This window comes from Tenrec ecaudatus, chromosome 13, assembly GCF_050624435.1.
Source record: "Tenrec ecaudatus isolate mTenEca1 chromosome 13, mTenEca1.hap1, whole genome shotgun sequence".
In the NCBI taxonomy this organism is placed as follows: domain Eukaryota; kingdom Metazoa; phylum Chordata; class Mammalia; order Afrosoricida; family Tenrecidae; genus Tenrec; species Tenrec ecaudatus.
The window spans coordinates 49,014,171-49,026,558 of record NC_134542.1 but is presented as its reverse complement, the minus strand read 5'-3'; the positions used below and the strand labels follow the sequence as shown (position 1 = coordinate 49,026,558).

Below are 12,388 nucleotides of genomic sequence, written 5' to 3'. Positions count from 1 at the left end.
AGATCTCTGTAATTGGTTCCCCCTTTCACCTAACTTATGTTCTTTAAAACATTCAATTTTAACTATTTTCCTATGAAAAAAAATTGTATTTTTTCTAATTATTTTAGAAATATTTTTAATCTCATATTTATAATTTTCCTTACCATGTGTTAATTTGCATTTTTAGGGATCTGTTTTGATTGCTGTTGAAAATCTGATGACAGCTTGTTATGGACCACTACCTAGTACAAATTCTTGTGAAAATAATAAAACAGATGTTTCCTCAGCTGGTATGATTGTTAACAGAACAGCACAAACAGATGCTCCTTTTAATAAAATGGAATCATCTGGAAGTAATTATCCAAATGTTGATACTTCAGCCATTCCTTTCCAAAACAATGTACAGAATGCATCTGGAAAAAACCCTGCTAATTGTTTAAATCATCAGTTATGTGTTGATGATCATTGTGATGGCCATTTTAGCACTGAAAATTCTAACACGGAGAAAGACACTAGTAATATGTTTCAAAAGATACCAATAAATTGTATGCCAAGTGAAGGTACCCAAAATGAATATCAAGAAGCTTGTTTTGTAGATTCTGTTAAGCATATCCAATTGGAAAATGGCAAGAAAGGCTATATAGAGGGTGAGACATATGAGAGCGTAACCCCTGAGATATCTTTGGAAATTTGTGCAGATGACTGGAGCAAAGGCCATGCACTTAAAAATTCAATGGGAAAGAACATTGAACCTGTGAAAATTTTAGTTCCACAAGTAAGTTTAGCATGTACTAATAACACAGACACTGAACCAAAGGATCTCTGTGAGCGGCCCTATAACAAAACTTCAAATGTGGTCGATAACAAATCTGGACAACTAACAGCATATGATTTAATCAGCAATCGAGTAATCAAAAAACCAATGTCAGCAAGTGCCCTTTTTGCTCAAGAACATCGCGCTCAGTTTCTCATAGAAAATTCTACAGCCAGTTTGAAGGATACAACATCACAAATTGAAGAACTGTGGAAGACATTGAGCGAAGAGGAAAAACTGAAGTAAGTTTCCAGAGTTTGCATGTGATCGGAATAATCAACTGTTTCCCTTCTATATGACTCACTAAGTTTGGGGCGGTGGCGGGGGGGGGGGGGATCAACTTCTTAATTATGGAAAATGCTATTTGGTCTCGGTTAGAACCTTTTTTGATATTCTTTTGTTGTTTTTGAAGATATTTTTGTTTCTTTTTTGTTTTTGGTACAGATCCAAACTGTCTCTTACAGTTTGTTAAACATTTACCCTTCTCAATTAAGAACACCATTTGCTTCTACTTCTTTTATACTTTATGTTACAGAAATTTTCTAAGGCAGGACTTTTAAAAGAGTTTAAAGAAATATTTTGTCTATTCTGTACCTTAAATTGACCAAGAAAGCATGTAACATAATACTAAAACTGTACCACTGTTGCAGATTCAATTTCATGGGGTTAATATTGACCTTATTCAGTTTAAATCAGGACTTTTTTTTCCTAAAAATTGGTTACTTATTGGAAAATGTAAACTCTCTTGAGGTTTTGGTAGGTAAATATGTGACTTGGTCTATATTTGATTAAAATAACTGATAAATTACATGTCATTCATGTCAGAAGATGTGAGTAAATGTGCCAAATAGAATATAATAGGTGTTTTTCATCAACTTAGGACAATGAATATAAGCCCGACATCTGAGTGTTGTTTCTGGGTGGTCGTTGTGTTTTTGGTTTTTCCTTTTTCTAACATGCACAGTATAATAAACTAGAAAAACAATACAATGAGCCCATAATTCATTTTCACCATCTCATGATCACTCTTGCTTTGTTCATACTGTAACTCGTGTTTCCTCTCATTCTGAAGCAAATCCTAGGCATAATCACACTTACAAATATTTTAATATATATCTTTAAAAGATATTCATATTTGAAGCATAACCATAGTACCACTGTCTTAACTTTTAAAATTACACTAAATCCTTAGTATCACCAAATATCTAATAATTTTATAAATGCTATCTTTATTTATTTAGGAGCCCTGGTGGCATAGTGGTTATGCGTTGGCTGCTAACTACAAAGTCAACCATTGAAAACCACCAGCTTCCCTCCAGGAGAAAGATGAGCTGTTGTACTTCTGTATAGAGTAATAGCCTCAGAAACTCACAGGCAGTTCTGCCTTGTTCCCTACGGTCATTATGAGTCCTTGATGGTGTGGGTTTGGTTTGGTTTGGTTTATTTAAATCAGGGGAAAAATAGATCCACTTATTATTTTGATTGCTGTGTCTCTTAAGTCTCTTTTCATCTTTGTTTTACCATTTTTTGTTTCCCTGCAATTTATTTATGGAATAAACGAAGTATCTTTTCCTGTGAAATGTCCATATTGTGGATTTTGCTTATATCCAGTGCTGTTAAACATGCTGTTTTTATTTCACCACAAGGCATATGAGTCTTTAACCAATGATCAGAGACTAGAGCCATTAATTCAATTAGTGTTGCGAGAGGTGTATAATTTTATCGTTCTTGTTTTTTATTCTCTGAAACAGAATCTCCCCTAATAGCTAAGATTGGTTATCTTGTGGTAAGGTTACTTTAGAAAAGGTAGGTTAAATACTTGATTCTTTCTTTTGTTCCTTCTAATTCTTTGACTTGGCTTACCCTGGTGCCTTCCAAAAGTGAATGATTAGGATTTTAGGTTATTCTTTTTTTAGTATCATTATTAGTTTATGGGTTGAAATGTATTTTAATGATTTCGGTCTTTTTCAGTTACTGTCTCTAGTGATGTTAAAATTTGTCCCATCTTTGGCCAGCAGGAGCCTTTTCAAGTTGGTTTCTGAATTCTTCTTATAAAACCTTAGCAGCTTTTGATAGCTTCCTTGTTGCCTGATAAAAAAGATGCACCCGACTCATCTTGTGCAATTTTTACACTATGCCAAGATCATTTCTGGAAAAAAAGAATCCTGTCTCCTATAATGTAGTGGCTCTCAACTTTCCTAATGCCATGACACTTTCATCAGTTCCTCACGTTGTGGTATCCCTCGAACCATAAAACCATTTTTGTTGCTACTTCATAGCTGTGATTTTGCAACTGTTATGAATTGGGTGACCTCTGCGAAAGGGTCATGCGACCCCCCAAAGGGGTCGCAGCACACAGGTTGAGAACCGCTGCTATAATGGGAAGTTTCTTTGGGGACCAGTCTGAGAGCTAAGGAGTATTTATTCCACTTAAGTGGTCATTTCATTGCTTCTTATCCTTTGCACTTGACAGAACTAGGCATTTGAAAATATAATTCATATTGATAATTCTAATTCATATTCAGTACTGTAGAGCTTGTGCATAATCCTGTCCAGTCTCACATTTATAGTGCCTTAAGCCTATGCTAAGAATCCAAATTTTCAGTCTCACCATGTATGGCTATTAGAAAAATTATACAACTCATTTTTAAAATCCATAATACACGTATAATGCCTTATATATAACAATAACAACACTATCACCACCAGAAATGAGCTCTAGGAGCAGAATTTTAAGGCTGCATTTATAAGCAATCAGAACATCATTAGCTGAATGCTGTACTCCCTGCTATCAAGTCAATGCCAACTCACAGTGACAATTTAGGCCAGGGTATAACTGCCCCTGAGAGTTCCCAAAACTATTTAGATGGGAGCAGAGGGACCCATCTTTGTTCCTCCAAGTGGCTGATGCTTTTAAATTGCTGACCTGTATCACTTATATGCCATCAGGTCTTAGAGCTAGGGAAACTGGGGAAGGGGAGAAATTCAGAAATTTGGTTGTCTCCTCAAAGAATCCTGGGAATGTAAACATCAGTACCATAAAAATTTGAATTTTGATGTAGTGGATACACCAGGAGATAAATTGGAGCCCTTAGTGGTGCTAAAAAGCAAACAAATAAACCCATCACCATAGAGTTGATTCCAACTCAAGTGACCTATGAGATATGGTGATAAAACTTTATCTACTTGTAAATACTGAATCCTGGCAGGTTATGAGTTAGGTTGCTAACCACACGGGGTCAGCAGTTTGAAACTACCAACCACTCAGCTGGAAAACAAGCTGGGACGTTCTGCTTCTGTAAAGCCTTATGGCCTCAGAAACCCACAGGGCACTTGTAACCCATCCTATTGGGTCCCTGTAAATTGGAATCCATTCATTGCAAGGGATCCACATGTAAATGGTGTGGCTTAGAAGATAGACAGTTGAACGAGTAAGTCATCAGTGTGATGAGTGTTGGAAGGAAATCTGTAGAATTATGAAAACATAGCTGTTGGACAAAAAATGTTTCTCTAAGTAGGAATTAACCAGAAAGGTGGAAGAAATTTTCCAGGTAGAGCACACTGCATGTGAGAAGACCCAGAAGCTAGGAGGAGCATGTGTAAGAGTGTGGTAAAAGAGATGGAGAATACATGGACCATGGAGGTCCTTCATAGACTTAGAATAAGGAGGAGGGTCAGAATTGTTCAGGTTATTACAACTGTGCCAAGAACTTAAGATAGACTTAGGAAGGAATATGGGATATGTCCATTTTTTAATTCATGTTTTTTCTTTTTAATTTGTGTTCTTTCTCTTTCCTCTCCTTTTCATTAGTGGATGTGACCCCAAATTTAGATTGTTTGCCCTGGATTCTCCCTCTCACTCATGTCTCACTCAGTTGATGGTAATTTGAGCTTTTTTCCCCAGTTGCTATAAACATATTTCTGCTTCAAACCGTTAAAAATAATATTGCAATTGGGGTATTACCAAATCTGGTATAAATATTGGTAAGCTGGATGATTGCGTGAAATTTGTAGTCACAAGAACATCATTTGAAGTAACTACTGGTCATAATAATATTGTTCAGGCTTAGTATTTTCCATTCTAGTAACTAAATCTTTTAATGGCATTAAGTACAGAGTACCAGCTGTTTTTACTTAACATTTATTTAGTATTATTTTGGACCTGTTGTATTTCCCAAGGAGCTAATTAAATTGACTTCTTGAGTAAATGAAAGATTAGTACCATATGTGAAAATTTTGCACATTATAATTTATTACAAATGGTGACCTTTGTCTTCAACTTACTTTCCACCTAACAGGGAAAATCCTGAATTTGAATGTGCAAGAATCACAAATGTTTCAAGTGCCTGTTGAAATAAATTATCAAAAACCATATGTAGTATATGGCTAATCCAGAATTTTAGATACTAAGTAGAAATGAGAAAAAATAAATTTGAAATTGTAAGTAAATGTGGGATAGTGAGTAACTAAAAAGGCAATTTTTATAAAGTTTACAATGTAAGATGTTTTATACATTACTCAGCTAACATTCATTTAAAAACATGCTGAATATAGACTTCATGTATACTGTGGTCTCTTACCTCTTAAGCTCATTTTCTACATTTAACATCATTTCCTTGTATTTACTTTTTATATCCTAATGTCTCTTTCAGTTTCTCTGAATAAATGTTCAAATTAAAACGTTATATGTATGTAATAAAATAAAGTTAGGGGTTGGAAGTAACATTAATTCTACTGCTCTTAAATTTAAAACTTCTTATTTTTAAGCTTTAGCAAGTTTTCACAAGTAATTATCAACCACTTATTAGTCAAACTTATGCCCCATTCAGTATATTTTTGTTTCTTGCTAGCAAATAAACTTGTATGAAGATTTCTTATATACAAGCACTGTTTTAAGTGTTTGAAACATTGTAACACATTTTATTTTCTCACAACAAACCCAGATGTATTTATCTGCATGTTACAAAGGAGCAAACTGAGAGACAAATAATTTGGGTAGGTGTACAGAGCTACTAGGTGGCTTCACCAGGCCAAGTCTTAATGACTGAGTCCCTAAATACTGTTTTGTGCTACTCACCGTAAACTTGCCATCAAGTCATAGGGACTCCGTAGGGCAGAGCAGAATTGCCCCTTTGGGGTTCATTCAGGGGCTGTAAATCAACAGAAAGTCTCATCTTCCTCTAAGGGAGCAGCTAGTAGGTTCTAACTGCTAACATGAAGCTATCCACTCCTATAGAGATTTATTACTTTAAAAATCCTATATAAGGTAACTATGAGTTGGAATCTACCCAAGGGCACTAGATTTGGATACATAGAGTTGATGCTTCTAACAAAATGGAGAACATTTCCATCATTCTAGAAACTTCCTTCATGCTACCTTCCAGTTGGTTTCCATAGGCAACTGTTGTAAGCAACCATTGTTCATATTTCCATCACCTTAGCTTGATTTTGTTGATACTTGAAATTTATATATGAGGAAGCTTCAAAGGGTTCCTAGAAAAATGGGATTGAACTTTTTTTCAGAAATTTTGAAGCCCCTGCATAGTCAGTCATATCCTGTATTCTTTCATGTCTGACTTCTTTCACTCAAAATAATTTTGTATTTAATCCTTGTTGAATATATCTGTCGTTCGTTCTTTATAAATGATGAGTAATAGTAAATTGTTTGGTGGTGCAGTAGTTAAGCCTTGGGCTGGCTATTAAGCAAAAGATTTGAAGCTACATGCTGCTCTGGAGTAGAAATGACATGACAATCTGCTCCCAAGAAGATTATAGATCGTTCAGGAAACCCTCAGGGGCTGGCAGTTCTCTGTCACACTGGATTGCTGTGAGTAGAAATTGACAGCACACAGTAACATCATTCAATTGTAAAAATTGACCACAATTTATTCAGTGTATTGTTGGATGTTGAGTTTTCGATTTGAGGTTACGGTAAATAAAGTTGTGTTGTTTATTTTTCCAAACTTGGTGGTGGTGGGGCTCTTAGATATTAGGGGCTTCAAAAGTTCATAGAAAAAATAGAATAAAAAGAATAGAATTTTCCCGCTCACTTTTGAAATCCTGTTCACATTATTGGTTTCTTACTACATTTGGTGGTGCCCAGAAAAAAAATACTATACTATGTCTAGTGTCTATTGAAATTGATGTAAATTATTTCCCAGTGTATTGTCCATCTTGGTTAATGTTCCACAGTTAGCTATAGTGTTTTAAAGATGTTTGCATCAAGGCAATATTCTGTCTAGCTTTTTCAGTTACTATGGAAGGGGTATTAAGTTTTTCATTTATGATAGTATATTAATTTGACCTTTAAATCTATACACTTTTGCTTCATGTAATTTGAAAATATTAAGTACCATGTTTATGATTGTTTTATCTTCCCAACATCCCCTTTTATGATTATGCAATGCCCCTCTATCTCTGGTAAAACCTGTTTTCTTACAATTTACTTCATCTCATATTATTACAGCAACTCAGGCTTTCTTTTTTTTTTAATTTTAACAATTTATTAGGGGCTCATACAATTCTTATCACAGTTCATACATATACATACATCAGTTGTATAAAGCACATCTGTACAGTCTTTGCCCTAATCATTTTTTTCTCCTCTTTTCTTTTTTTACATTTATTAGGGACTCATACAACTCTTATCACCATCCATACATATACATACATCAATTGTATAAAGCACATCCATACATTCCCTGCCCCAATCATTCTCAAGGCATTTGCTCTCCACTTAAGCCCCTTGCATCAGGTCCTCTTTTTTTTCCCCCCTCCCTCCCCACTCAGGCTTTCTTATACTTAACTTTTGCATGACTTGTCTCTTTCCATTCTTTTACTTCAAACTATCTTGTGTTATATTTGCATTACATTTTGGACATACATATAACTGGATGTTGCATTTTCTAAACTTGTTATATGGACTTTGCATATTAGAATATTTAAGTGCATTTGATTTAATAAGTGATATTATCAGATTTAAGTCTATCACATTGTTTTTTATTTTCCCTTTATCTGTTTTTCCCCAAACCATTTTATGACATAATCCAGACATAATACTATTCAATAGTTCAGTCATATCAAGAAGTGTTGTACAATCACTGCCACCATCGATTTCAAAACATTTTTTTCCTTCTTTTACTCGTTGAGATCACCTCCCTGTTGCCCCACAAACATTTCCTGCCATATCCCCTAGGAACCTTTCATCTAGTTATTGTCTCTAGATTCACCATCCTGGGTTTCTGTTTTGTTCTTTTTGTTTTTCTTCCTGCTTACTTACAGTGCAAGCATCACTGGCAGCAAATTCTCAAGATGTGCACTTCACCTTTATTTTTGAAGGTCATTTTTCTGGATATAGAATTCTAGGTTCCTTTGGCTTTTGGAATTTGTTCGTTGTTATCTGGCTTTATGCTGCTGTGCAGGGAAGTTTGTGTCATTTGTGGTGGTGGTGTTTTTTGGGGGGAGGGGTTAATGTCTTTTTCCCCCCTCTGATTTCAGGATTTTCTGTCTTTAGTTTTTAGCAGTTTGATTCTAATATACCAATGTGTGAGTTTCTATGCATTTATCTTGTTTATGGCTTGTTGACCTTCTAGCATCTGTTAAGTTCTATTTCTCCAAGTTGACAACATGTCACACTTGTTCCTAGTGTTCTTCAGATAGGGTACGGTGTATTGATCCTTTCTTTTACCATCTCTTATCTGGTTTTAAGCCAATCCATTTATTTTAAATGTTTTATTTTATAGTTCTAGACTTTTTTTAGTTCTAGAATGTCTAATCCATTCATATTTATTTCTCTATTGAGGTTCCTCTTTCTATTCTCTCATTATGATCGTTTTTTCCTTTAAGTGTTTCAGCACTTATGAAAGCTATTTAAAATACTTTTTGGTGTCTTTCGGCCACTTGACCATGAATCACATTGTCTTGCTTTATTGCTTGATTTAAATTTTGATTGTATGACGGACATAGCACGGTGGTATATGTTGTAGGACTAGATCCTATTACTGTCCCCTGTTTTGTCAGGATTTTGAGTTACTGATGGATCACTTGGAGGAAGAAATGGTTTCTGTTTTGTCCTTAGTCCTAAGGCATCTTTCTGAGTTCCAGGACATAGTTTTTACACCTAAGATTTAGCCCTGCTCCAGTTTCGATGGAAACCATCCAACTTTGTAGGGTTCAAACTCGCAGCTGTCTCTCTGCAGTGGCTGTGGCTACAATCAATCTCTGTTCAGCTCCTTTGATCCTTCCTCTGGACTCTCTGGACTTTGAGACTATCTTCCTTACGAGTTATGAGAGCTTTGTTTCCTGATGATTCAGGCTAGTTAGAGTACAGCTCTCAACTTTAGTTCTGGCCGTCTGCTTCATGCAGAACAATGTCTTCTGAGTAAAGTTGCATAAATGGAGGTCTCTTTCAAGGGGTGACTTTCTTTCCATTTGTGCCTGCTTTGGACTGCTCTTCAGTACCTGTTTTAAATGGTTGATTTTTATATTTTTTTCTGTTCCATCATTACTAGGTTTGGAATGCTAAATACTTACTTATTTTACATGTTCACTGGTCAATATATTTCAAAGTTCTTGTTGATTTAATTTTATCTTTATTCGTAGATATGAAGAGGCGGCCACGAAAGAGATGGAGCGGTACGATAGGCAAATGAAGAAAGCCACTGAAAAGGAGTCACAAATATCTTTAAAAGATGGTAGGAAAAAGGTGAAACCAACCAGTGCATGGAATTTGGCCCAGAAACACAAGTTGAAAACTTCATTATCTAATCAGCCAAAACTTGATGAGCTCTTTCATTCCCAACTCGTTAAAAAAAAGACCCCAAATATTAAAATAACACAGATCCCCTTTTCTATGAAAAACTTAAAGATAAATCTCAAGAAACATAAATTTGACATAGAAAATAAGGATGAACTTTGCTTGATCCACAATCTTAAGCTTCCTGATGCCTGGCTAATTGCATCTGAAAAAGAAGTAATGTTATTAAATCCATATAGGATGGAAGAAGCCCTGCTGTTTAAAAGACTTATTGAGAATCATAAACTTACTGCTGAGCCACTGGAAAAGCCAATTGTACTAACAGAAAGGTATGGTAAAATAATACAAGTTTTCTGTTTTATTAATCTAGAAACAATGTATGAATAATCCACACTAGATAAGAACTTGAGGGTAAATAGTTGAAAGTATTGTCTAGGAGGGGAGAATGGTTTTTACTCAAATCTTTGAAAGAACTATATTTCCAGTTGTAATGGAATTAACTGCCTTATGTGAATGATCTTAGAATATTCTCAATTAGGGATCGCCACTTGCAAGCCATATATGGTGCTTTCAGTATGTACTTGTGCCTGAGGTAAAATTGAAAATGAAACTATCATAGTTTTATTGCTAAAATTTTTTAATTGTTTTGAGGGACAGATTGGCTTTTTTGTCTCAAAAGTTTGCCAACCCGTTCTAGATACGGGCACTAAGAACAAGAACTGTGTTTTTAAGAATTTTTGGTAAATCAGAACAGAAAGCATTATACTTTAGTAGATGAAAAGGCTTGGAGCCGTTAGTGATTTAAAGCCTCCCAACTTGAAAGGTGGGCCAGCTATGAGGGGATGAGGAATTTGTTACAAATCGGGGATGCTTCAGAACAGTAAAGGGCTAGCAGGGCCTGCCCCAAAGTGGCATTTGTAGTTCATGTCTGTAATTGATACATGGTGAGCACAAGTCTCCCCTATCCATTAGTGATTTCCCTAGGTAAATGATGACATTCGGTTGCTATGAAACTTAAGTGTCAAGGCAAAACACAATTTTGTTTTAACATTTTCAAACAGACTAAAATAGCACCACAGTGAGTACCTTTATCCACTGTTAACCAGATTGTGCTACACTTGCTTCATTTGCTCTGTTTATTGCCATATATTTTTCCGTTGGTAAGGCCTTTTAGAGCAAATATCATTTTTACTACATATATTTTGAAAATGACTATTTCCTTTATACCATACACAATAATCCCTTGGGATTATTTTCATACCATACACAATAATCCCTTGGGATTGTTTTCAGTTGTCTCACAAATATCCTTTCTTATATTTTAAATTTTGAAAAATTCTGGTTGCTATCTCAACAAGATCCCAACATTACATTTGTTTATGTCTCTTAGCCTTATTTAGCTCAGCAGGCTTGAATAGATTTAGATTTTACTTTCTGGCAAAATAGCTTAGTAGTTGGTGCTATGTGCTTTGTATTTCATCTTGTCAAAATGCATTTAATCAGTGGGTTCAGTTGATGACAGCCTGATCCTTCAACCTGAGAGCTCCCCATCAATCTTTCCATCTAATGGTTTCATTGGAAATTTTTGTCTAAAATCTTAGTCTTATTACAAGTTAACAAATGAGGTATTTCCTTTTATATTCTACACATTGCTTTCTATAAGAATGAGTAACTGATGACTAGTATATTAACATTAAACATATTTCATATGTTTAAGAAGATTTAAAAAAACCTGAAATTAAAAAATAATTTGTTCTCTCTTTCATCTTTCGATTACTCTGTTTTAGATAGGGCCAGACCAGAAAAGCATTTAGTAGGCTGTTTTTCAAATAAAGGCAACAGTAACCTGCACCTTAAGTATAGTAATCTTATAGGCTAATTCATGTTACTAAGATTGACTTAGGGAACTGTCAAAGGAAGGATAAAGCTGTGCTTTCTTTGGACTGTTTTAAAACAGCTCAAAAATCTGAAATTTCGTCCTCAAAAAAAGTTGGGCAATAACTGAATTTTTTAACTTGATTTCTTTTCAACTGAATTTTAAAATTTTCCTTTATATCTTTAATACATTTTTATACTTTTCAAAATTTTAGGTTTTTAACAATATATAAGTGAGATATTCTTACTTAAAAAACATTATTTGGGACCCCAGATTAGCCTAGAAATAAATGTCTTCATTGAACACGGATAGCAACAAAGCTTGATCCAAATTTGTTTTCCCCTTTTCCAAATTATTATATTGCCATTACAGTTTTAAGATTTTCAAAACTTGAGTTACCGGCTGTCTCATGGTGTTGGCAGAGTAACATGGGTTGAATTCAATTTTCCCCCCAGAATTCTAATCCATTGGTGTACTTTACTTTGAATGGAGTAATTTAGAACTCTATGAAATAAAAAAAGTACGTGATAATAATAGCAATGTTGTTGTCAGGTGCCAGTGAGTCAATCCTGACTTATGCCTAGTGTGTACAACAGATGGAAACACTTCCTGGTGCTGTGCCATTTTTACAGTTGTTGCCCATGGTTCCAACCACAATGTTGATCTATTTCATTGATGAACTTCCTCTTTTTTGCTGCCCTTCTACTTTACCATTCATTGTGTCCTTCTCCAGAGACTGACTCCTCTGATACATCTCCACTGCACACGATTTACCATCCTCACCTCAAAAGAACAAACATTCTGACTGTACTCTTCCAACACCGATTTGTTCCTTCTGGTAGCCCACGGTATAGTTAATGTTCTTCACCAGCATCATAATTCAAAGGCATGGATCCTTCTTCCGTCTTACTTATTTATGGTCCAGGTGTTGCATATATATGAGGTTACTGAAAATAACAGTAGC

The 12,388-nt window shown here is 35.0% G+C and overlaps 1 protein-coding gene across 1 annotated transcript in view; it reads left to right on the top strand.

The window, feature by feature from the left end:
* PMS1 (PMS1 homolog 1, mismatch repair system component) overlaps nucleotides 1–12,388 on the top strand; it is a 96,379-nt gene that overhangs the window by 71,490 nt on the left and 12,501 nt on the right. Inside the window, exons 10-11 of the mRNA XM_075529204.1 lie at nucleotides 167–1,035; nucleotides 9,395–9,877. Of these exons, the coding sequence (XP_075385319.1) occupies nucleotides 167–1,035; nucleotides 9,395–9,877 (1,352 nt within the window). The remainder of the gene's footprint in view (nucleotides 1–166; nucleotides 1,036–9,394; nucleotides 9,878–12,388) is intronic.